Consider the following 22,381-nt stretch of genomic DNA (forward strand, 5'->3'; position numbering starts at 1 on the left):
GCTCTTCCTCCCTTCCCTTCTGCGTACTGGGTACCAGGAGAATATATTGCCACTGTGTCCTTTTTTTCCTTGGGTCTGTTTAATTCATTACCAGAAACTTCTTTTAATTAAATGGGATTGAGTTATGGTGCCCAGAGCCTGACATGGGCCCCTGTTCTGTTCAGTCTTGATGGCAATAGAGAACCTCACAGTGGTTCCTGACCTCAGTAGCACCCCCGCTGAGGGCTGGGGGCACAGGGGCAGATTCCTGACGGGAATCTGCACTCACCAGAGCCCTCATTTCACTTTGTGCTCCTTTCCCCTTCCGATTTGGGGCACTGGACCTGTCAGACCTGGACCTGCCTTCCTTCCTTGCCAGATCGAGGGAAGTTGGAGGATTTCCTGTGGTGGCTGAAGACTAGATTTAGATATCCATCATGCCAGAGGTGTCATCACCCTCCAGATTATTGGCAGTTGCATGACCTACCAGCTCGTAATTAAACTCCTGCCTGGTCCTGCAGAAGAGATCACTGCTGGGTTGGCACTCCTCTGTTTAAATTATCAAAGTAGATGTAATCTGGGTATATATTTTAGCATATTATATTTTTGCAGTTAAGTAATTGAGTGTAGCCTTTAGATTAAATCATTTTTAGGGCTTCAATCCCATCAAGAGGCAGAAAAGACACAGATCTCAGTGATATTCCTCCATGGAAGAAAGCATTTGTTAGTTGCCTGGAGAAGGCTAGAAGACAGTGGTTCTCAAATCCAGTGCGTTACCAGCACTGCCTGCAGAGCCTATTTAGAACGCAGCCACCCAGGAACCACGCCAGTAGGTTCTGATTTAGTAACTTGCAGTGTGACCTAAGCACCCAATTTGTGTTAATCCCCTTTATTCCAGTGTCTGCTAAATTGGGGAACAAATATAAGGAATGACATACTTAAAAGGAACAGTAAAAAATCTAAAGGCCAGCAAGTGTCTATAATATGGCTCAAGTTTTTGAGATGAAACTGATTAAACAGGGGCTTAAAGAACAAAAACTCGGCCTGCGGACTGGGCACATATGCCACTTGGCCTCATTTATGGTTGGGTATTTAATTGTTTTGTCAAATCCAGCAGTGCTGGGCTACATGGTCTCCTCTTTTCAACTCGTTAGCCTACAGCTTAGGAAGAAGGGAGAACATGGTGGTGCAGGGGAAAGGAGTAAAGCCGTGCCCGCCCCGCTTCCCACCATTCCTGTCATCCCAGTGAGGCCTCGATGGCTTGCAGAGGCAAGATGGTTGCCAGAAGGAGTGGTGAGAAAATCGCCTGCTACTCTTGGGCCCTTGCCTCAAGGCAGCCAGATTCCGTCTGCCTTTAGATAAACATCTTCTTCCTAATCCTCTCACTCCAGCCAGTCAACCAGTAAAAATTTCATTGTTCTAGCATCTTTCTTCCTAAGAGCTCAGAATGCTTTGAAAAGTAACATTTTATAAATTCTCCATGTCTCTGAGAAATGAAAGGCAGTCACTTACACGTTGCATAGGGGGATAAACTGGAGTGGAGAGGTTAGAGAAAGAGCTAGAAATAGGATTCAGATTTCCCTTACATTCACACCAAGACACTCACTGTGTCCAGGAGGGCTGTGATTCAGGCATCAAACGGTAAAGGATGTAACACACCCAACCTAGGAGGGAATGAAACAGATGCACAGCTACCACCTTTCTGTTGCCTCTTAAGGTCATTCAGTCAAAAAGTAATGTAATTATCACACATCTGTGAGAGCGAGGCCAAGTTCCAAACATTAGGGATCCAGAGCAGATGTGGGCCCCACCATTTCAATACGACTGTATTGACAGTCGAGCAGGAGAGTCTTTTGTCGTATTCTTAGACCCACTCAACGGTTCTGTGTAAAAACTGCACATGTAGGTTTTATAGAGGTTTCCCTCTCTCTCACTGTGGCCCCAGAGATCTAGAACTATGATACTTTCCTGAACAGAGAGGCACACTGCCTGCCCCCGTGAGATACTTCCTGAGTCCCCGTCCCCAGCACAGCACTTTCAGACCTTGTCCCTCAAAGCTCTGGGTTCTCAGGGGCCGGGGTGTGTGTGTGGGGGGGGGGGGGGGTTCAGGTGGTAATGCGAGCGATGGGGAGGTGGGGGGGGGGGGCAGAGTTGGGCATGAGGCCTCCCCTTCAAACAAAGGATTCTGCATTTAATCCCTACCAATTTGGGGATCCTTCACTTAAAAAGTCAATTGATAAAAAGGATTTTGCTGTTTTCAAAAAATGTTTGAAAGTTGCAGGCTCACAGAATAAAATTCAGACTCCTCAGCACAGCCTTTACAGACCTTGAGTCCTCCAAGCTCATAGCCCATAATTTCTCATCCTGAACTTGAGCTGTGGTCACTGTGACCACAGTGGTCACTGTGACCTACTGGCACACGAACACACCTTGAATTTTGTGCTTCCGCTTTTCCCATTGCCAGGAATACACCTCCACCCTGACCCTCTCTTTAATTCATGGACACCTCAGTTTCCTCACACCAGCCCACTCATTTTTCAAGATCCAGCTCCAGTGTCAGACTCTCTCTGTAATTTTGCCCCCAGGCGTTTGCACACACCTGTGGTAAAGCAGCTCACACACTGAGCTGTGTTTACTTGAGGTCTGACCCTGTCTCCCACCCCCATCTCCATGCTGAACTCATTGACCAGAGACTGGTTTCTGTATTTTCGTTCCCTAGCACAGTGCCTGCAGGGTTGTCCTCAGTGAGTGTCTTGAAATAGAACTTAACGAGGCCAGAATTGAGAAACCAAAAGTTATTCACATAATTTATGTTGTAAAGTGCCCAAAACAAAGATGTATTAAGTGAATCAGCTTGATGCTATTATTTTTTTTTATGATTTCCAGTATCTTCATCAAATTAATTCATTGACTTAATCTAAAAAGTTCATCTTCAAGAACATCATCAGGCCACAGAATTAATCTATGCGGCTGCTGCTTCCTCTTTTTTTAAAGGATTGATGGTAGCCCTTTTTATCTTTTGTGTCTGTTGAACCTTAGAAAAAAGTTATTTTAACAGCACTAAAGAAATGAAAGTCACTATATTTCATAAGTTTAGCCTGTGATTTTTATCAGCATAGTGATGTATGTTTGTAGCTGAGTTTACGTCAAAAATTCTTGGGGCCTTCTTAAACGAATTATGGCAAAGAGAGAGAGTCTAGAAGTAGATAAGGTTTTTGATTTCTGCAGTATATTTCCTTTTTCATGTTTTTATCTCTCATAACACAAGTGTCTTGCCGAAGACTGGAACGTGTGACCAACTGGAATAATTTAGTTGTGAAAACAGAGCAGACATGTTATTAAACAGCCTTCTTTACAAAAAGGCATTAAGTGTTGGGAGGATAATGAAGTTGTCCCCAGTCTTACTTGAGACATGTTTGTCAGAATTTTGAACAGAAAAGAAACGGTTTTTAAAACCTCAAATATGGCCAGTTTGCAGTGTTTATTGAAAAAGCCGCTGTCAAACCATTAATTTGGTCGTCATAAAGAACACAACTCAAGTTTAATTGATGCTGTATCCAAAAAGTATGTGAATAGCTGACTTGGCAAAGGGACTGAGCATTAGAGCGCCTGCAGTGAAACACATAATTACATATATTGTGGAATCAGAAAGACCCAGACTAGCCATACTCCATAAATAGCAATTCTATGGCTCTCTTTCCTTCCCCTAACTTCTACCTCATAGGCCATGTTCTCATAGGAAAGATTTATTGCTCTGTCCCTGTGAGTGTTTAAGACCTGGAACTTAATGACTAAATAGATACATGCCTTTAAAAAAATTGTACATATAAATATGGACTCTTACAAAAGTTAGTTGAGAAAATCAGTGTGTCAACAGCCCTGAGAAATTAAGAACACATTCTGCCTTTCTAGATTAAAAAAAAAAAAAAGCTGTATGCTGCCATTATTATTCAAATCAGTGATTTCTAAGTCTGATTTTGCCACTCCTTAGGGTATCTTTTGCTGTTTGAAGGATGTCACAAGCCTCTAAAAGATGAATTAATTCTAATTTCATTTGAACTGAACAAAGACGTATACATCATATAGGAGAATGTTTCCATCAGAAACGACCATGGTTAAATTGTCTCAGAAATAATTCTCCATCCTTATACAGGTCTAGATGTAGGCTTTAAATGCAGTGGACACTCTTTTTAAGTACTAGCCTCAAATTCCAACACTGAAACAAAAGAAAGGGACCTTTCTGTGAAATTAGCACCCGTCGGGGACTCCTGGGCTGTATTTAAATAAAGTACCAGACTTAAGCCTGCCAGGTCTGGTTTTATCGTAAGAAGGTCGTGCAGGTTTAGCGTCTTTAAAGGAAGCAGCCTATCATTAAGAAATCATATTTAAACTTTAATAAAGTAGCTGTCGTCTTTATAGCTGAAAAGAGCTCTGTGTCTCAATTAAGTATAGATGATCTAAAATCTTAAGGAAGTAGCAATAGAGGTAACCTGATTACATTCTCTTGCAATAGTATAATTTAAAGGAAATCGGATTCTGTTGATGCTGGTTGTGTTGGTGGGGGATTGTTTGTTTGTTTGTTTTGGTCCAAAACACTGTTTGGATTCAGGGCAGGAGCTCTTTGAGACTGAGTTAACCACAACTGCAGGAGACTCTTAAGCCCTTGTGAATAGAACCTGCTGGATATTTGAGATGAGATTCAGTTAAGGTTATGAGTTAAATTAGCTGGGTTTATTGGTGACCTCCCACTTAAATGAATCTTTCTTTTCATAAGTACTTGACAAGATCTGTAAAGTAGTGTATTTAATTTACTAATTAAATTAAAGCTACTGAATAATGGTTTGTCCACATTGATTTAGCTTAAATAGAAAAGACCAGCATTGTTGTGATCTTCAGCAACCTTAATGGCCGCCAGTTAGACACAAAGGCCTCTTGTGTTTTATAGGTCAGAAGGACATAGGTAAGCCCAGGCTGTAATTGAATTGCCTGCACTGCACCCTGCAGTTGCAGATTTCCTTTGCCTTCCCGTTCCATTGTGGCACTGGGGCTTAAGAGAATGTTAACGTGGTAATAGGCACAGGGCCTTCCCCATTATACGTCTTGCTATCGAGCGGTTCTGCATGACTAGTTAAAGAAGATGGCAAGAAGATTAATGAAAGCAGGGCTAATACAGAAGGGGGTACTTCTGCAAGACTTCTACCGAGGAGATATTAGAGCTGAACCAGAGCTTGGCTTTTTCTTTATCCTGTGACCTTTGAACCTGCCTTACTGTTGAGAGCTGCCAGGGAAGTCGACATTTTGATTGATGTTGGTACACGAGTCAGTCTTTCCCATTGAATTCCACATCTGCACGAAAATAGCTTTTCCAGCAGAATTCATACTGGCTAGAAGTGATAGCCAAATTGATGGCCGAAATGCTTTTATGTCGTTTGCATTTAAACCTAAAGGTATTTGATAGTTTAATTCAGTATCCAGTTTTCATAGATTATAACATGCACTTATATGTTCTTTTTTTTTTTTTTTTTTTTTTTTTTTTTTTGCGGTACGCGGGCCTCTCACTGTTGTGGCCTCTCCTGTTGTGGAGCACAGGCTCTGGACGCGCAGGCCCAGCGGCCATGGCTCACGGGCGCAGCCACTCAACGGCATGTGGGATCTTCCCAGACCGGGGCACGAACCCGTCCGTGTCCCCTGCATCGGCAGGCGGACTCTCAACCACTGCGCCACCGGGGAAGCCCCACTTATATGTTCTTAATGGGTTTATCAACTCATGGTGAAAGACCAGTATTAAAGAGTATTCAAAGATTTGCAAACAGAGCTCCAAGGAGGCTTTCTGGAGGAGTAAAAGTGTCATCAAACAAAACCTTCACCATTCTTAGAAAAGAAAGATCAGTCTGAGGGCCCAGGCAAACTGACTTGGACGTTTTTGTAAATAAAGCAAAGTGTGTGTTTTTGGAAAGCTTTCCATGGGGGAGTCTGAAACCTTGCCTCCACACGCCACCTGAGCCCCAGCTTAGAGGCTGTCTTGATCCATCCAGATGCTGGGTTCCCTGACCTTGACCTTGGGACACTAGCATTCCATCTGAAAGGGATTCTTATGGTCTGCTTATAAGACAATCCAGTGCAGGCACGAACCTCTTCATTTGTTCTCACTAATTTTGTTACCTTGTTTGTGAAGCTGCAGGCCTCTAGCGTGTGTGCGTGTGCCTGTGTGTGCATCCCCCACCCCTTCTCCCAACAAAGGAGAGCAGGGAGACTGGGAAAAGGACTCAGGTTTTGTACTAAAATCAACTTGGGCACATCACAGCCCATACACTGAATCCTCTGACCACCTGATTTCTTTTCTGCCTACTTAACAGGGGTAATTCTAGCAGAGAAAACTCACACATACATGTTGACGTGACAGGTATTCCAGTTCCTAGAGGAGAGGTACCCAGGAATTTTGTCATATTCTCTAGATGCTCGTGAGAATGTGTGAGAGGGAAATGAGGGTGAGCATTCAGCTACCGCTGGGTGAAAGAGCTGCACCCCAAGGTGGGTGGTTGGGTGAGTGTCCATGGCCGTGATGGCATACTCTGTGCCTCATAAGGTGCTTGCATTTATACTCACATCCTAAGGTTCTGTCGATTCCCAGGGAGTCCAGACACTTCAGACATCAGGTGGGCAAGCTATGCTGTGTTTTTATTCTCTGACAAGGACTTACTTCACAAGTTCCAGATCAAATACGGTAAGTACTGCTCGATTACAGAGGACAGCAGACTCTAACATGTTAAATGCCCCAGTTATTGAATTGCCTTTTCACAAGAGTACTCTGGAGCAGAGTCAGGAGCAGGCAGTGCCTCGTCCTTCTAACAGATACGTTTCCCAGCCCTATTAAAAGGGGTCTTCATCTGTCCTGTCAAAGGGAGTCTGCTGGGGTTTTTTAGTTTAATTACACTATCCAATTAAAACTCCTTGCTGCATTTGGATGCGCCTCTCCTTGGGCCTGAGTGGATATGACATTTACAAGGCTCGCCTTTCAAGCAGACAATAGTGTGATTGATGAGGTGCACGTTCAGTGAAGGAGGCGAGTGCCTGTGGAAGTGCCGCTTAGTGCATGTTGATTTATTTATCATCTTCTTCCAAAACAAGGGAGCTGCTGGGAGATGGGTTCTGGGCAACAGGGGGACCACCTCAGTTTTTCCAAGTGTGTGGGAGGGAAAGAAAGACCTGGCGTGTGCCACAGGATAAAGGTGGAGAAACACTGTAAGCGTGCGGCCAGCTTGCATCATCGAATGCCAGACTGCATTCTCAGGTTCTCTGACCCAGTTTGGTTTACAGTAACCTCAAGCTGTGATCTGCTGTTAAATAGGCCATCACTGTGTTTCAGGGAACAGTTGCTGCGGCTAGATAACATTGGCCCAGACCCCTGAGAACTTAGCCTGTGGGAGCCAACTCAGCATGTGTCCCGTTGACTGACCTGGTCATTATTAACTGACACCTGACGTTTGCACTGGACATGCCTAGTTATGCCCCCAGCTGCATCCTCCAGCAGTCCGGCAGCTTCTGTCCAGGGGCTACAGTCAGTGCTCAGTGGCTCTTTCTCTCACTCCGCCTGAGCTACACTGAACATTTAAAAGTTGCTTCTAGGGACTTCCCTGGTGGTCCAGTGGTTAAGACTTCGCCCTTCAATGCAGGGGGTGCAAGTTCGATCCCTGGTTGGGGAGCTAAGATCCCACATGGCTTGCGGCCAAAAAAACATAAAACAGAAGCAATATTGTAACAAATTCAATAAAGACTTTAAAAATGGTCCACATCATGGGACCTCCCTGGTGGCGCAGTGGTTAAGAATCCGCCTGCCATTGCGGGGGACAAGGGTTTGAGCCCTGGTCTGGGAAGATCCCACATGCCGCAGAGCAACTAAGCCCATGCGCCACAGTTACTGAGCCTGCACTCTAGATCCTGGGAGCTGCAACTACTGGGCCCGCATGTCACAACCACTGAACCCCGCGCACCTAGAGCCCGTGCTCCGCAGCAAAGAGAAGCCACCGTAATGGGAAGCCCGTGCACCGCAACGAAGAGTAGCCCCCGCTTGCCACAACTAGAGAAGGCCTGCATGCGGCAACGAAGACCCAACGCAGCAAAAAAATAATACATTAAATAAATTTTTTTTTAAAAGAATAAAATAAAAAAGTTTCCTTCAATTAAAAATAAATGGTCCACATCAACAAAATTTAAAATATAAAATAAAAGTTGCTTTTAGAATTTGGAATCAGCCAAGAGCAAGTGAGGCTCCAGCAAAGAGATACGGAGGCACATTGGAGAACTTCTCAAAGTTGTAGTGAAAAGGCAAACCCAGCATCTTGTTCTTAACCTACTATTCTGTGTACCCTCAGCATATGACAGATGGGACCAGTGTGCTTGTCTCTGTAGTTCCTGGAAAAGAGGTGTTTAGTACAATGTGTGGTCTCTGGAAGGGTCAACATTCTGAATTTAGGAGGCAGACAGTTCTACTCTGAGCCCTAGACGGATGATAAAAACCTTCCCATATTCATTATCAGGTACTACAGTTGCTCATGGGAGCTGTTGGGGGCATGTTTGCTCACTGCATGACATATAAGAATGTCTATGTTTATGAAGAAAATTGGCTGGTACTGAGACACTCAGTGGGTTTTCTTACATTCTGTGTAAACTTTCTTCATTTTTCCCTAAGACTTACTAATAAACGAGAAAGCATTTCCTTGTGTTGATTGGAATGTTGATATCTGTTAGAGTAGAAAACATTTCAGGGGTATCATCTTTTTTTCCTCCTGGGAGAAGCCTTCTTTTTGCTATTAAATTTTCACTTAATTGTTGACTTGGGCCTTATAGACCCATAATAACAAAACAGTTATGTAGGTATAATGGAAAGTTTGCAGACATTTATATTTTCCTAGATTTTGATTACCATTTCCTCAAATTCTTTTTTTTTTTTTTCTTGGTTGTAACATCAGAAGAGATCCGAATTGAGAAGAGGGTAAGGGCAGAGATTGTTTCCTACTGAAGAAATCTGTGTGAAGATTTCTCAGCTGGATAAATGATTGGAAGAATCTGTTTCCCTTGCCTCCTGCCAAGCTCCAAACTGTGTTTTCATAATAAATAAATGAGTGCTTAGATTTTAAGTTATTCTTGTAGACATGGAAAAAGTAAGCCATTCTTTCATTAAAATCAAAATATGTATTGCTTACAAGACTCCCATAGGCAACTGGACAGGGTAGCTGTACCCAGATTAGCCCTTCTATCATAAATGACTGGAAAACTGCACAAAATATAAGAAACTTTGCAGACATTGAAAAACAGGCAGTATGGGACAATAAGCCCTGAGAGAAGGGCAAAAAATGAGCTGAGACCTACTATCACTTCAGGTTTCTTCCAGGGTTTCCCAAGGAGAGCATAGCAGTCTCACTGACCTGGGAGACACAGATCAGAGTTGGGGGAACTGAAATTCAGCAACTGAAATTAGCAAAATTAAGTATGGAGAGGAGGGAGCCCTACTGAGAAAGAGCTCTAGAAAGATGCCTTTTAATCTTCTGTTGTATACTAAGCTGTGTGTGCCTCCTGTGGGATCTCACAAGTCTGGTCAAAGAACAACTACTGGGGAGCTATAAACTAAAGTTCTGGCCAAAACTCTAGTTCATAGCTCCCCAGTAGTTGAAGCATCCAGGACATTTACTAGTAACTCTGGAAAGGCCGTATCTTAGGAGCAAGGCTACACTAGCCCTAGATTAAAGACTGCCTTAATTCTTAATAAAGTTTTAAACGGATTCCTGAAAGGATCAAACTGATCCACATGTAAATTAACTGACTGCCAGAACAAAGCCCAATATTATCTAAAAGATGATGACAAAATGCAAACATCCCACACTCGAACGTTCAAAGTGTCAATAAAAAATTATGAGGCATGGAAAGAAGCAGGAAAAAAATGTGTCCTGTAACCAGGAGAAAAATCAGTCAATAGAAGCAGAGTCAGAAATGGCAGGGATGATAGAATTGGCAGATAAGTACTTAAAAATTCATATTATAAATATGTTCAAAGACTTAATAACTCAAAAAGAAGAGAAATGGAAACTTTAAAAAGAACCAAATGAAAATTCTAGAGCTAAGAAATACAGTAGCTGAATCAAAAAATTCACTGATGGGAGCAAATCAGGAAGATTAGGAAAAAAGGTCAGAGTGTTAGTTATCTATTACCACATGACAAATTGTCCCAAAACTCAATGTCTTAAAACAACAATAACATTTATTTTCTTACAGTTTTGTGGGTCAGGAATCCAGCACAGCTTAGCCGGGTCCTCTAGCACAGGGTCTCTCACCAGGCTGCAGTCAAACTGTCAGCCAGAGCCACAATCATCTCAAGGTTCAATAGGGGCAGGATCTGCTTCCAAGCTCACTGAGTAGTTACTAGCAGAGTTCATTTCTTTGTGAACACCATCCACTCCTTGCCACATGGGCCTCTCCATAGGAAAGCTCACAAAATGGCAGCTGGCTTCATCAAAATAACCAGGAGCAGGAAAGTACTAGGAAAGAGGAAGTCACAGTCTTTTATAACCTAATCTCAGAAATACATCCCAACACTTTTGCTGTACTTTACTCATCGGAAGTAAGTCACTAGGTCTAGCCCACAAACAAGACAAGGAGGTTACACAAGACTGTGAAAAGCAGGAGGTGGGATCATTGAAAGCCATTTCAGAATCTGCCTATTGCAATCAATGAACTTTAAGACGGGACAATAGAAAATATTCAAAGTGAAGCACAGAGAGAGAGAAAAAAAAATGGATGAAAAGAACAAAGCCTGTGGAATAATAGCGAGTGTTCTGACATATATGTAGTTGGAGTCTCAGGGAAGGTAGAGAAAACTGTTCCAGATTTGATTTAAAATATCAATCCACCAATCTTGGAAGTCTAAAGAAGGCCAAACAGGATAAATACAGAGAAAACCACATCAAGGCACATCATAATCAAATTGCAGAAAACCAATGATAAAGAGAAAAATCTTATAAGCATCCAGAGAAACCAAGATAAGAAGTATTGCTGACTTCTCACCAGAAATAATGCAATCCAGAAGACAATGGAGTGACATCTCTTGCTAAAGAAAAATCTTGTCAACCTAGAATTCTGTATTTAGTGAAAATATCCTTCAGAAATGAAGGTGAAATGAAGACATTTCCAGACATTCAAAAAATAAAAGAATTTGTTGCCATTAAACCTTTACTATAAGAAATATTGAAGGCTGGAAGGGAAAAAAAATACCAGATAGAAACGCAGATCTACACAAAGAAATCAAGCATACTCAAAATGTCACCATTAGCAACTATACAGAATGAACAAAGAAAAAGGAAATAAGTGAGACCTCTTTGAGTGGGGATAGACAAACTCTGGCCCATAGGCTAAATCCAGCCCACCACCTATTTTTGTATGGCGTATGCACTAAGAATAGTTTTTTGGGTTTTTTTGTTTTTTTGCGGTATGCGGGCCTCTCACTGTGGTGGCCTCTCCCATTGGGGAGCACAGGCTCCGGACGCACAGGCTCAGCGGCCATGGCTCACGGGCCCAGCCGCTCCACGGCATGTGGGATCTTCCCGGACCGGGGTACGAACCCGTGTCCCCTGCATTGGCAGGCGGACTCTCAACCACTGCACCACTAGGGAAGCCCTAAGAATAGTTTTTAACATGTGAATATTTGCAATTGATGTGATGATATGGAACATTAACTTTGAACTCCATTTAAGTGAAATGTTATCCACCCCCCCAAAAAAAATACGTCCTTCTCAGAAGTAACCTGTAGTAACCCCAGAAAATACATTTGATTATTATATTTTGAATTTTGTCAATTAAAAAATGTAGAAATTCTTTTTCTCTTGTTATATAAGTATCTATAAAATATCCTTAATTTTGCCTCTTGGCTCTCTTAGCCTGTCTGGAAAAGTTTATCTTGGAGAGTGAGAGCAAAAAGACAAGGGAATCTACCATGTGCCAGGCAGTGTCCCAAGTGCTTTATATGCACTACTTAATTCTTGAAACAACCCTCTGAGGTTTATATACATTTATTGTAGAAGTCTCAGATTGTTGATTTTTATCCTAGGATTACTTAATCTTAGCAACAACTCTGTGAGACAGATATTATTCCCATTTTATAAATGAGGAAACGGGGGCTCAGAGAAGTTATGTAACTTGCCTAAAGTTATATATAAATGGTAACAGAGTTTTATATTCTTCCCTCTGCCACTGACACAAAGCCAAGTCACTTAAACTTCTGTGCTTTTTGGATGGAAGAGTATCCCTAGCCCCAACTCAGTCTATGAAGTCTTATTTCTCAACAAATTTTAACCATGCTTCGTTATCTGGTTTCTCTTCCTAAAGGATATTAAGTGCAGAAAAGTAGAAGGTGGAAAAAGAATTACAGAACTTAATAATAAAGATAGTAGGAAGTTAAAACTGCCAAGAGTTGACCAAAAATGAAACAAAACAAAAACTGTTAAAAATCAGTCCAAGAACTCAAAAAGCACAGTAGTATGGTAATATGGAACTTATTATTATAATATGGAACTTAATATTTAGTGGTGATATGTAGAGCCTTTTGCAACTCTGAAGAAATCATGATATTCAGTACTTGTAAAGATGGACATGATAATACGGTATTTATTTTCCTTATACTCTAATACAGGAGGAGAATTTATCATATGGATTTTTTTAAATTTATTATTTTTTAAATTTATTTTTGGCTGCGTTGGGTCTTCGTTGCTGTGTGTGGGCTCTCTCCAGCTGCAGTGAGCGGGGCCTACTCTTCATTGCGATGCACAGGCTTCTCATCGCCGTGGCTTCTCTCGTTGTGGAGCACAGGCTCTAGGCATGCGGGCTTCAGTAGTTGTGGCACGCGGGCTCAGTAGTTGTGGCTTGCGGGCTCTAGAGCACAGGCTCAGTAGCTGTGGTGCACGGGCTTAGTTGCTCCGTGACTTGTGGGATCTTCCTGGACCAGGGCTCGAACCCATGTCCTCTGAATTGGCAGGCGGGTTCTTAACCACTGTGCCACCAGGGAAGTCCGATTTAATAGTTTTTACACTTCTCAGTTTTAATTTCTAATATAATAAATATTGGTAGATATAGTCCACATGAACAAAAGCTTTTGGAGCTCCTCAGTAATGTTTAAAAGTGTAAGGGGATTCTGAGACCAAGAAGTTTGACAACTGCTGATTTAGGGTCTTGAAAATCATCTAAAAAGCTTGGACTTTATTCTGAAGACAATAGGAAAAGAAACACTGTAGAGTTTTAAGTAGGAGAGTGATATGACCAGATGTGTGTTACAAAAGGATGACTCCTCTCGGTAGATGTTTGGATCTGAAGAAGACATGACCAAAAGTAGGAAAACCAAGAAGAGGCAGCAGACGGTCAGGACCTCGGTGAGGGCTGTGGTCACAGGATGGGAAGGGATGGAAGATGAATATATGGAAACTATTTAGGGGACCAAATGCTTGGAACTTGGTAAGTAGTGAAGCCTCCAGTTGGGCTAACAGACCTTTAGATTTAAGGGGAAATGTAGAATTCAGTTCTGGATGTGCAACACTGCAGGCCATATGAAGATGGCATCTGTACTCACTGGTTGGCTCTGAAAGTCTGGAGAAAGGTCCGAGCCAGATACCTGCTTCGGGATCATCAATATCTGGGTAGTAGTTAAAACCTAAGGGGCAAACCTGACAGAGGAGGAATGGAGTTAAAAGAGATGAGGGTCAAGGACAGGACGCCGGGGAAGACCATTATTTAAGAGTAAGATAAAGGACAAGAAGGTCACAAAGGACATATAAGAAACAGATTGACTGGAGAAGTCAGTTGAAAAATCAGTTGACTGTGGCTTCCTGGGAAGAGAGGACTTCAGGAGTATCAGATACAGCTGAGAAGCCAAGCAAAATAAAAGCTGAGAAGTATCTACTGGATCTCTCAACATAGAGGTCGTGGTGACCTTAGCAAGAGTGTTTTCAGTAAATTAGAGGAAGGAGGGAAATCACATTGCCATGGGAGTTTTTATAATCAGAGAGCTTTAATTATGTTTATAGGAAGGAGCCAAAGGGGGCGGGGGGAGGGGTGAATGACACAGGCAAAAGTGTAAGTGGATCAGACTCTGTCCCAAAGATGGACTCTTTGACTCCAGAGGTCAAAGAGGTCATCACAGTTACTGGGGCCTCTGCCACCATCGGGGTGCTCGAGAAGGAGCACCAGCCTTTGCCAGTTGAATTACATTGAACTGAAGCTCCTACAGGCAGCTGGGAATGCTGCTTGCAGTGGAGACCAGACCCAGAGCGGGTGTTCAGCCCAGAGACCAAAGCATCCCAGGCCATCCATTTCCCACTGCAACGAAGAGTAGCCCCTGCTCACCGCACCTAGAGAAAGCCCGTGCGCAGCAACAAAGACCCAATACAGCCAAAAATAAATAATAAATAAATAAAAGTTATTTTAAAAAAAAAAGGGAAATCCAATGAGAGCTCTCCACCCACTTCCAAGCCAGAGGAACCAGAAAAGATCAGACCCTGGAAACCCATTTTTTTAGAAGTATCCATGCCTGATGTAAAGAAGGAATCCAAATACTCAGAGATGTTCTTCATAGGCTTATCTATAATACTGGCAATTTTATTAGTAACTTAAATGCCCAACGGAAAGATAGTAGCATGAACCGTGGCACACACCTACTTGTTGGAATAAAATACAGCTGTTGAAAAAGATGGTTGTGGAAACTATGTAGCAACAGGAAAAGGCTATGGTAAAATGTTAACAAATTTTACTATACAATCTGATTACAGCTGTGTGAAAACAGACATGTGAGAATGACTAGAAAAGAGACCATGGATGTCATTGTGCCAGGATGTTGGTATTATGGGGGTGGAGTGTGGAAGTTTTTCCTCTGTCTTCTAAATTTCTAAATTTCTAGTAATTTTAAAATATATTTTATAATTTTTTAATTGAAAAGGAAAACCAAAAACTTCAAGTTTATTTTTGGCTTTCCTGGCAAGTGGGACACCTGGGGGGTTTTAGACAAAGGTGGGCCTCAGGCTCAGTTTGGAAGTCCCAGCTCTGACCAGTTATTGCCAACCACAGTCGGTGCCCGCAGGTCGTTTAGAAGGGAGCCTCTTTTCAAACAACAATCTCTGTTCCATTTGCAGTGGAAATCTGGGAGCACTTCTTTTAGCAGGAGTGTATGCGCTGCTGGCCCTCTGCTTAAGCTGTCCCATCTTGTAATAATAGCAGCTTTTTCTGAATGACCACTCCCCTCAATTGACCAGAAGACCCTGTTTTTTCAGCACAGCCTCTGGTTTAAGTTAAAACTCATAATGCAGATGATAAATTACAGCACGAGAGCTCAAAAGTCTCCGCTTCTGACACCTGTACTGCTAATTAGTTTCTTTTCAGTGTTACATTCCATCTTCTGTTTTACTTTGGAAAAAATATATATAAATGTAAATACATTTTTACATATCCAGACTTCCATTTCAGTATTCAGAAGCAGATGTATAGTTAGTTTCAGTGCCCTGAGCAAATCTGGATATGTGACCGGGGCTTAGATGCCACATTTTATACCCCATTATATTGCATTTTATTCCTACAACTCTAAAGCAAGTCTGCTCAAAGAAGGCCCAGTTAAAAACCAAATCGTCAGAACAATGAGGATATTATCATCAAACATCAGTTCCATCACAGTTGTAAGAATGATGGCCACCACCCATTGAGCCCCCACTGTTTCCAAGTGCCATGTGAGATGCCTGATGGATGCTGTCTCCTCTCGGGCAAACCTTGGCCTCTGGAGGGACAGTGCCTCCGACGATCCCACCACTAGAACACAGCAGAACTGGATTTCTTCCCAAGTCTCTGACTAGCACTCACACTTTCCCCCTCTGCATCCCAGGCTTTTGTTATGCCTCAATTTCCAAACAATTTAACAACCCAAACAAAATAATTTGGACTAATTGCAGTATTAGACTTTGTATTTTCTTTCTTTCTTTTTTTTTTTCCGGTACACGGGCCTCTCACTGTTGTGGCCTCTCCCATTGTGGAGCACAGGCTCCGTACGCGTAGGCTCAGCGGCCATGGCTCACGGGCCCAGCTGCTCCGCGGCATGTGGGATCTTCCCGGACCGGGGCACGAACCCGTGTCCCCTGCGTCGGCAGGCGGACTCTCAACCACTGCGCCACCAGGGAAGCCCTGTATTTTCTTTTAAATCATACTGATACACAGGCTCACCTCAGAGATATTGCAGGTTCGGTTCCAGACCACCAAAGTAAAGCAAGTCACACACATTTTTTGGTTTCCCAATGCATATAAAAGTTATATTTACACTATACTGTAGTCTGTTAAATGTGCAATAACATTATGTCTAAAAAAATAATTTACACACCTTAATTTAAAAACACTTTCTTGCTGAAAAATGCTAACCATCATCTGACAGTGCAAGGTTGCCACAAACCTTCAATTTGTAAAAATTGCAGTATCTGCGAACCACAATAAATGAAAGCACCATAAAACAAGGCATGCCTGGATCATTTTTCTCAACTGGCATTTTTACAAAGACAGTTTACCCCTATGGCTTACTCATTCCCTATGAAAGGAGCTGATGTTCTTTGAGTTTCCAAGGGTAACCTGCCCACCTCTGATTCCCTGTAACACCCCAGGACAGATGCCCTGATGGGCTGCAGCTGAGGAGGACATTTGACCGCTCCCCTTCCTCCTTTACCTGAGGTAAGCCTAGAGGTGCCCGAGGCTGGTAAAGGTTTGATAACAGACTTTTCTCACTTTGTGTTCCTATTCTGTTCAGCTGGTGTTGAAATGCCAGTGATTCCTTCCCAGACACCTCTGGTGGAAATTTACCACATAGCATAAACCACTCATGTTTATTGATAGATCCATTTCCAGAAAGAGGTCAGTTAACTTGTTACACTTTAATATATGGGCTTTGGATTAGGTGAAATTATACAAGTGTGAATTCTGCTTATTAACTCTTAACAAAAGAATTCCCAAGTCCTGCCACTGTTACCTTCTCTATAGTTCTCAAGTCAGTCCCTTTCTCAGCATCCTTTTTACTCCTGTCTAGCTCAAAACTGAATATGCTCCTACCTGGATGACTGTGGCAGCTGGTCCCCCTGCCTCCAGGCCCTGGCGAGCCAGGGTGAATGCCCAAAAGCCCAATTTGACCATTCACTGCCCAGCTTACAGTCCACTAGTGGCTCCCTCAGCTGTTGAATCCAGTCCAGTGTTCCCAGCCCTTTAGTCTGCCCTGTGTCACAGCACCTCCTGCCCGCCCACTGTTCGTGAACCCGTCTGCTCGGAGCCCTGACTCGGAGGCGTGCTGCCTCTCGCCCCCGTGTGTGTGTCCACGCTCTGTCCTCGCCCTGTTGCTTCCTTCTCCACCCCACGTTTACCCAGCTGACCCCCCTTCCTCCTCTAAGACTACTCAGTCAGGCGTCGGCTTCTCCAGGATGCTGTGTCTCTAGTGGCCCTTCCGCCACCAGGCCAGCCGCCTCCCCTGGGGTCTCCGCAGCATCTCGCTGGGATCACCTCCTTCGTCATGCTCATCATACTTGTCTCTCAGTGTTCCTAGTGTTCATTCCTCTGGCCACCCAGCAAAACAGGGATCCCTGGAGCAAGGGGAAAAGCCTCACAGCAAAAACTCTCTCGGAGCACCTTGGCCCCATGCTCCGTGGCTCCAGCACGAGTGACAGCGTGGCTCTGAGTTAACTAGAGCTTTCCCTCCGAAGTCCTCCCACAGAGCAGGAAGGGGCCGTCTGCTGTAGCTGTCCCAATGCACCGCACCCGGTTTTTAGCTGTGTGATAGTCTATCTGTGGCTCTGTAATAGTTACAAAAGGGCCGAGCTGTTGAATCCTAATACAGGTTCTCCAGATGGTGTTCTGTCTCCTCTTCCCTCAGTGATGTGAATGCTCTCTCTGGAAAGGACAGATAAGTCAGAGGCTTCAGTGAGATGGTCAGGGCTGGAACTCTTCATCACTCTGACTTGCTTCCCTCTTCCTTGGGGGTCTGGTAAGAGTGCTGGGGACAGGCAAAGGACACACAGCCTCCTAGCTCAGCACAGTACACGGGTGGGTGTTTGTAGTCACCTGACCCAAATATGCAGCCATTCCGGACACTCGATGTGGGATGATTAGTTTGTTTTCATCCTATGATTGGTGTGCAGATGAACCACAGGCCTCCCCTCCGTGAGCCCGTGCCATCCAAGGGGATGGTGTGGAGGCTTCCTTCCAGAGGCTCCCAGGCCCCTGCAGACTGCATGTCACGTGTGCCATGTGTAGATTTGGCTCTTCCTAAAGAGTGCAGGACAGGTTTTTAATGGTGTCCCAGTTGTTCAGGCGAAACATGCTCTAGTATCTTGAGGTTTGGGTTTTGTTTTGTCAGTGACGAGCGGGACCAGGTGGTGTAGACAGTCCATGAGATCACTTATCAAAGTGGTCAGTGAACCCCGAAGCTTCGGGTCCACAGACCTCCCTAAGACCTTCTGGTCCTTTTTAGCTGCAGGCACTGGTGTCTGTGTCTGTCACGGCCAGGTGTCAGCAGTAAGGCCTCCTGGAGAGGGTGTCTCTGTTTGTCCTTCACAGCCCTGTGACCTTCTTAGACGGCTCTGCTTGGTCACAGCATGGCCAACAGAGAGATCTGCATTGTTCTTCCACACAGTGATATCACCATCAAGGCTCTGACATTCTGAGCTGAATCCTGTAAAGATAAAAGAATACACACATACGCTCACGTCCATACATACAGATACATCCATTCATGTGAGATTCACTTCTCAGGAACAAGTAATTTATATATTCACAGAATGATTAGCTTTCAGCTAAAAATTCTAACATTTTAGTACCACGATTTAGAATCAGTCTAAATTTGTCAAGTGACAGAAAGCGAGGTTTTTCAGAAATTATTAGCTAATTTTTTCAATATTGAATTTATAGTCACAAAGTATATCATAATGATGTTTCGAGGATAAAATACCAGCAGCTTAACTTTTCTGGCCACAAACGTACAGCATGTATCAGTCTATTCTTGAAGATCTGAAGAATTAGCTACTGTAAATAAAGTTTCCAAGAAGATTTCTCGGGGAAAGAGGTGAACTTACTTACAGTAATATGGGTGATATGTTATTAATAACTATGACCAGCCACTGCTTCAATTAAAAGGACAGTGGATGAGAAGGCCTAATAGAAAGGACATGCTGAATTTTAATCTCACAAGCACTGAAGTCTGCAGAAAAGACAAGGAGGAGTTGTTTCTGAGGCTGGTAGGAGGAAGCCTCTGGGTAAGAGATGTCACCAGCTGCTCCTTGGTCTGAGAATGTTTACTGAGCTCTGACTATTCGTCTCTCTGGAGCAGTGCTCCTTTGGTTGCCAGTAATGGAAACCAACTTCAAAATAGCTTAAGGAGAAAGAGGACTTTCTTGGAGGTCCACAAGGGTCTCCCAGAACCCAAGGACAGCATGAGCTGATGGGCCAGGGAGAGCGTCACATGGGAGTGAGGACGGCGGGCACCTATGTCTCCACTTAGAGGAGGGAATCTGATTGGCATGTTTGGCCCAAAGGACAGGCACAGGGGGTGCGGACACGGCTGCAGGTGGCGTGATACGGTAAGCAGGTTTCTTTGACAGGCCGAGCACTGTGTGGGAGGCCACATGAGAAGTGTGCCTAGAAATGTATCCCACGGAGGTGCCAGTTGAGCTAAAGTACCCAGCATTGGCTGATCTTTTGGAGACAGGATAATGAGAGGGGACATCCCAAGCGTGGGCAGGTGGGTATTTGCAATGCCCTGGGCTTGCATGTGGCATCTGAGAGTGGTGAAGTGAGGTGAGGCTAGGCCAGGAGGCAGTTCCAGAAATGACAAGGTTGCCCTGAAGGTGGTAGGAAAGGGTTACAAGAGCATGTGGGTCTGGGGGTGGTTTGTGTGTTCAGGGGGTCAGACCCCCTGAGTCAGTCTGCTCTGTGAGGTGCCAGCTTTCCATGGCAGCCTTTAGAGCAGCCTCTCCACGCCCCCCGCCGCCCCCAGTCCACCCATCCTTCCAGGGTGGAAATGACCGGAGGCCTTGGGCCTTGGGAGCAGCTTCCACGTGGGATCACATGACCAGGACTCCCCTTCCCAGCAGGATCCAGGCTACGGAGAACCTTGTAATAGCGTTACTATCGGCCTTCCTCCTTCCTGTTGCTCATTTATGTGACTTTAAGCACAGTTATTTTTAGTAATAATTTGGAGTTAATTGGCCTTCTGCCTTAAAAAACACCACCTTTTCCATGCGACTATTATGTAGAAATAGAAAAGTAGAGCTTTCCTAATCTGGCGTCCCTGGAACACCCTTCGGAGTGGAATGGGACCTAACTAGCCGTTTGATCTGCCTGCTCTCTCCCCACCTGTGATGAGAAGGTGAACGACTCCTGGGAAGAGCTGCAGCCCTGCAGCCTCCACTTGCTCTCGCTGGAACTGAAATGACAAGGGGAGAGGAGAATATGGGGGGCCTCCCCCAAGGTAGCCTGCCAAGAGCCCCCTCAACCCTGCCTTTTCTCTCTCCCTCTAGGTCACGCGATATTTAAACTCACGTATCTAAGCAATCACGACTATAAACACCTCTACTTTGAATCTGACGCTGCTACCGTCAATGAAATCGTGCTCAAGGTGAGTGTTCCTTCTCGGCCCAGACCTGGCGTATGCAGGACCGGCTCCCCCCCAGCACTGCATGAGGCTCCCGGGCCGGTTTTGCAGGGTCACTGCACTGCCTACGGGTCACCCGGCTGGTGAGCACCCAGGCCTGGGCCACACCGCAGGTCACCTGCTCTGCACCTGCTTCAGCCAGCCAGGACCCCCTTCCGCTTCCTCCCAGTCCCCCGATAATCCTCCTCCTTCATGTGTTTATTCATTCTTTTTATGTACCATTTATTTCCCTCCAACCCCACTCAGGAGCTCCTTGAGGTTCCTGGAACAGACTCTGAGGAAATTATTGTTATTGTTTGAAGACAACTTAAAGTAATCACGATAATTAACCTGTTCTAAACATACCCGGCTTGATGCTAGAATTGTCTGTTACCATATCTCAACAGTGCTCACGGAGCACCTTCTGTGTGCCAGGCTAGTACTCAGGATACTGCAGTGACAGACCCAGTCCCTGCCCTCAGCGAGCTTGTCCTCTTTCAGAGGAGACAGACGTTAAGAAAATTACAGAGAGGGACTTCCCTGGTGGTGCAGTGGTTAAGAATCCACCTGCCAATGCAGGGGACACAGGTTTGAGCCCTGGTCCGGGGAGATCCCACATGCCGCAGAGCAACTCAGCCTGTGCACCACAACTACTGAGCCTGTGCTCTAGAGCCCGCGAGCCACAACTACTGAGCCCATGTGCCACAGCTACTGAAGCCCACATGCCTAGAGCCCGTGCTTCGCAACAAGAGAAGCCACTGCAATGAGAAGCCTATGCACCACAAAGAAGAGTAGCCCCTGCTTGCCGCAACTAGAGAGAAAGTCCGCACACAGCAACAAAGACCCAACGCAGCCAATAAATAAATAAATATATATTAAAAAAAGACTGTTAAATAAGTCACAAGGTGCCCCATCGGTGTATAAAGAGTAAACTGATTTGGTACTGGGGGTAGGGAGGCAGGGAGAACTGAGCCCTGAAGGATGGATGGAAAAGCACACATTTTACCAGGTGAGGAGAGAGAAAAGGCATTTCACAGAGAGAGCAGCCTGTGGCGGAGCAGAGAAGCAGGGAGAGTGCGGTGTGGCTGGGAGGTTGCACCCAAGCCTGTGTGTCTGGAGCAGAGAGGTTGCAGGGGCCAAGCCACACAGAATCTTGCAAAGTGGGGTCGGACTGAGAAAAGCTCCCGTGGGGTCTCGTTGGTTCAGGAAATATGGATCAGGGCCCGAGATTCTGTGTCTCTAAGAAGCTCTCAGGTGCTGCACAGGATGACGTCTGTGTACCACACTCTTGAGTAGCCCTGGACTAGTGATTTGCAGGCTCTTCCAAACTGAGAATCCTTTCTCCAAGCCAAATCTTATGTAGAATGACCAGATAGAGAAAACAGAACTGCTTTGGCAGAACAGGGCTTAGAGCCAGAGGGGGCTTCTCCACCCCTGGTTGTGTGTGACTCTGACCAGTCACATCACCTCCCTGGGCCTCAGTTTCTCCTCCTGTAAAATAGGGATCATGGTACCTACCCTGCCCTACCCCACCATAAGGCTAATATTAGCTGCTAGAGCAAATATTAAATGGAAGCTACCTAAGTGATTTTTCGTTCTCTTCTTAAGAGTAGATGTCATCAAGTAATAGTAATAAAAGTACTAAGATAATACTGAGGGGTCACAAAGTGCAGGACCTGGGCCAGGCACTTTACCTGTCCTGTCTCAAGGAACCTTCACACCTCTATG

General features: G+C 44.5%; 1 protein-coding gene across 6 annotated transcripts in view; it reads left to right on the plus strand.

Annotated features, from left to right (window-relative positions):
• Positions 1-22,381, plus strand: part of MAPKAP1 (MAPK associated protein 1) — a 236,533-nt gene that overhangs the window by 208,421 nt on the left and 5,731 nt on the right. For all 6 annotated transcript variants that reach the window (XM_007471481.1, XM_007471480.1, XM_007471482.1 and 3 more), the window contains one exon: positions 20,541-20,638. In XM_007471481.1, coding sequence (XP_007471543.1) covers positions 20,541-20,638 — 98 coding nt within the window. The remainder of the gene's footprint in view (positions 1-20,540; positions 20,639-22,381) is intronic.

The sequence above is a fragment of the Lipotes vexillifer genome, unplaced genomic scaffold (assembly GCF_000442215.2).
Source record: "Lipotes vexillifer unplaced genomic scaffold, Lipotes_vexillifer_v1.1 scaffold1600, whole genome shotgun sequence".
NCBI classification, from domain to species: Eukaryota; Metazoa; Chordata; class Mammalia; order Artiodactyla; family Lipotidae; genus Lipotes; species Lipotes vexillifer.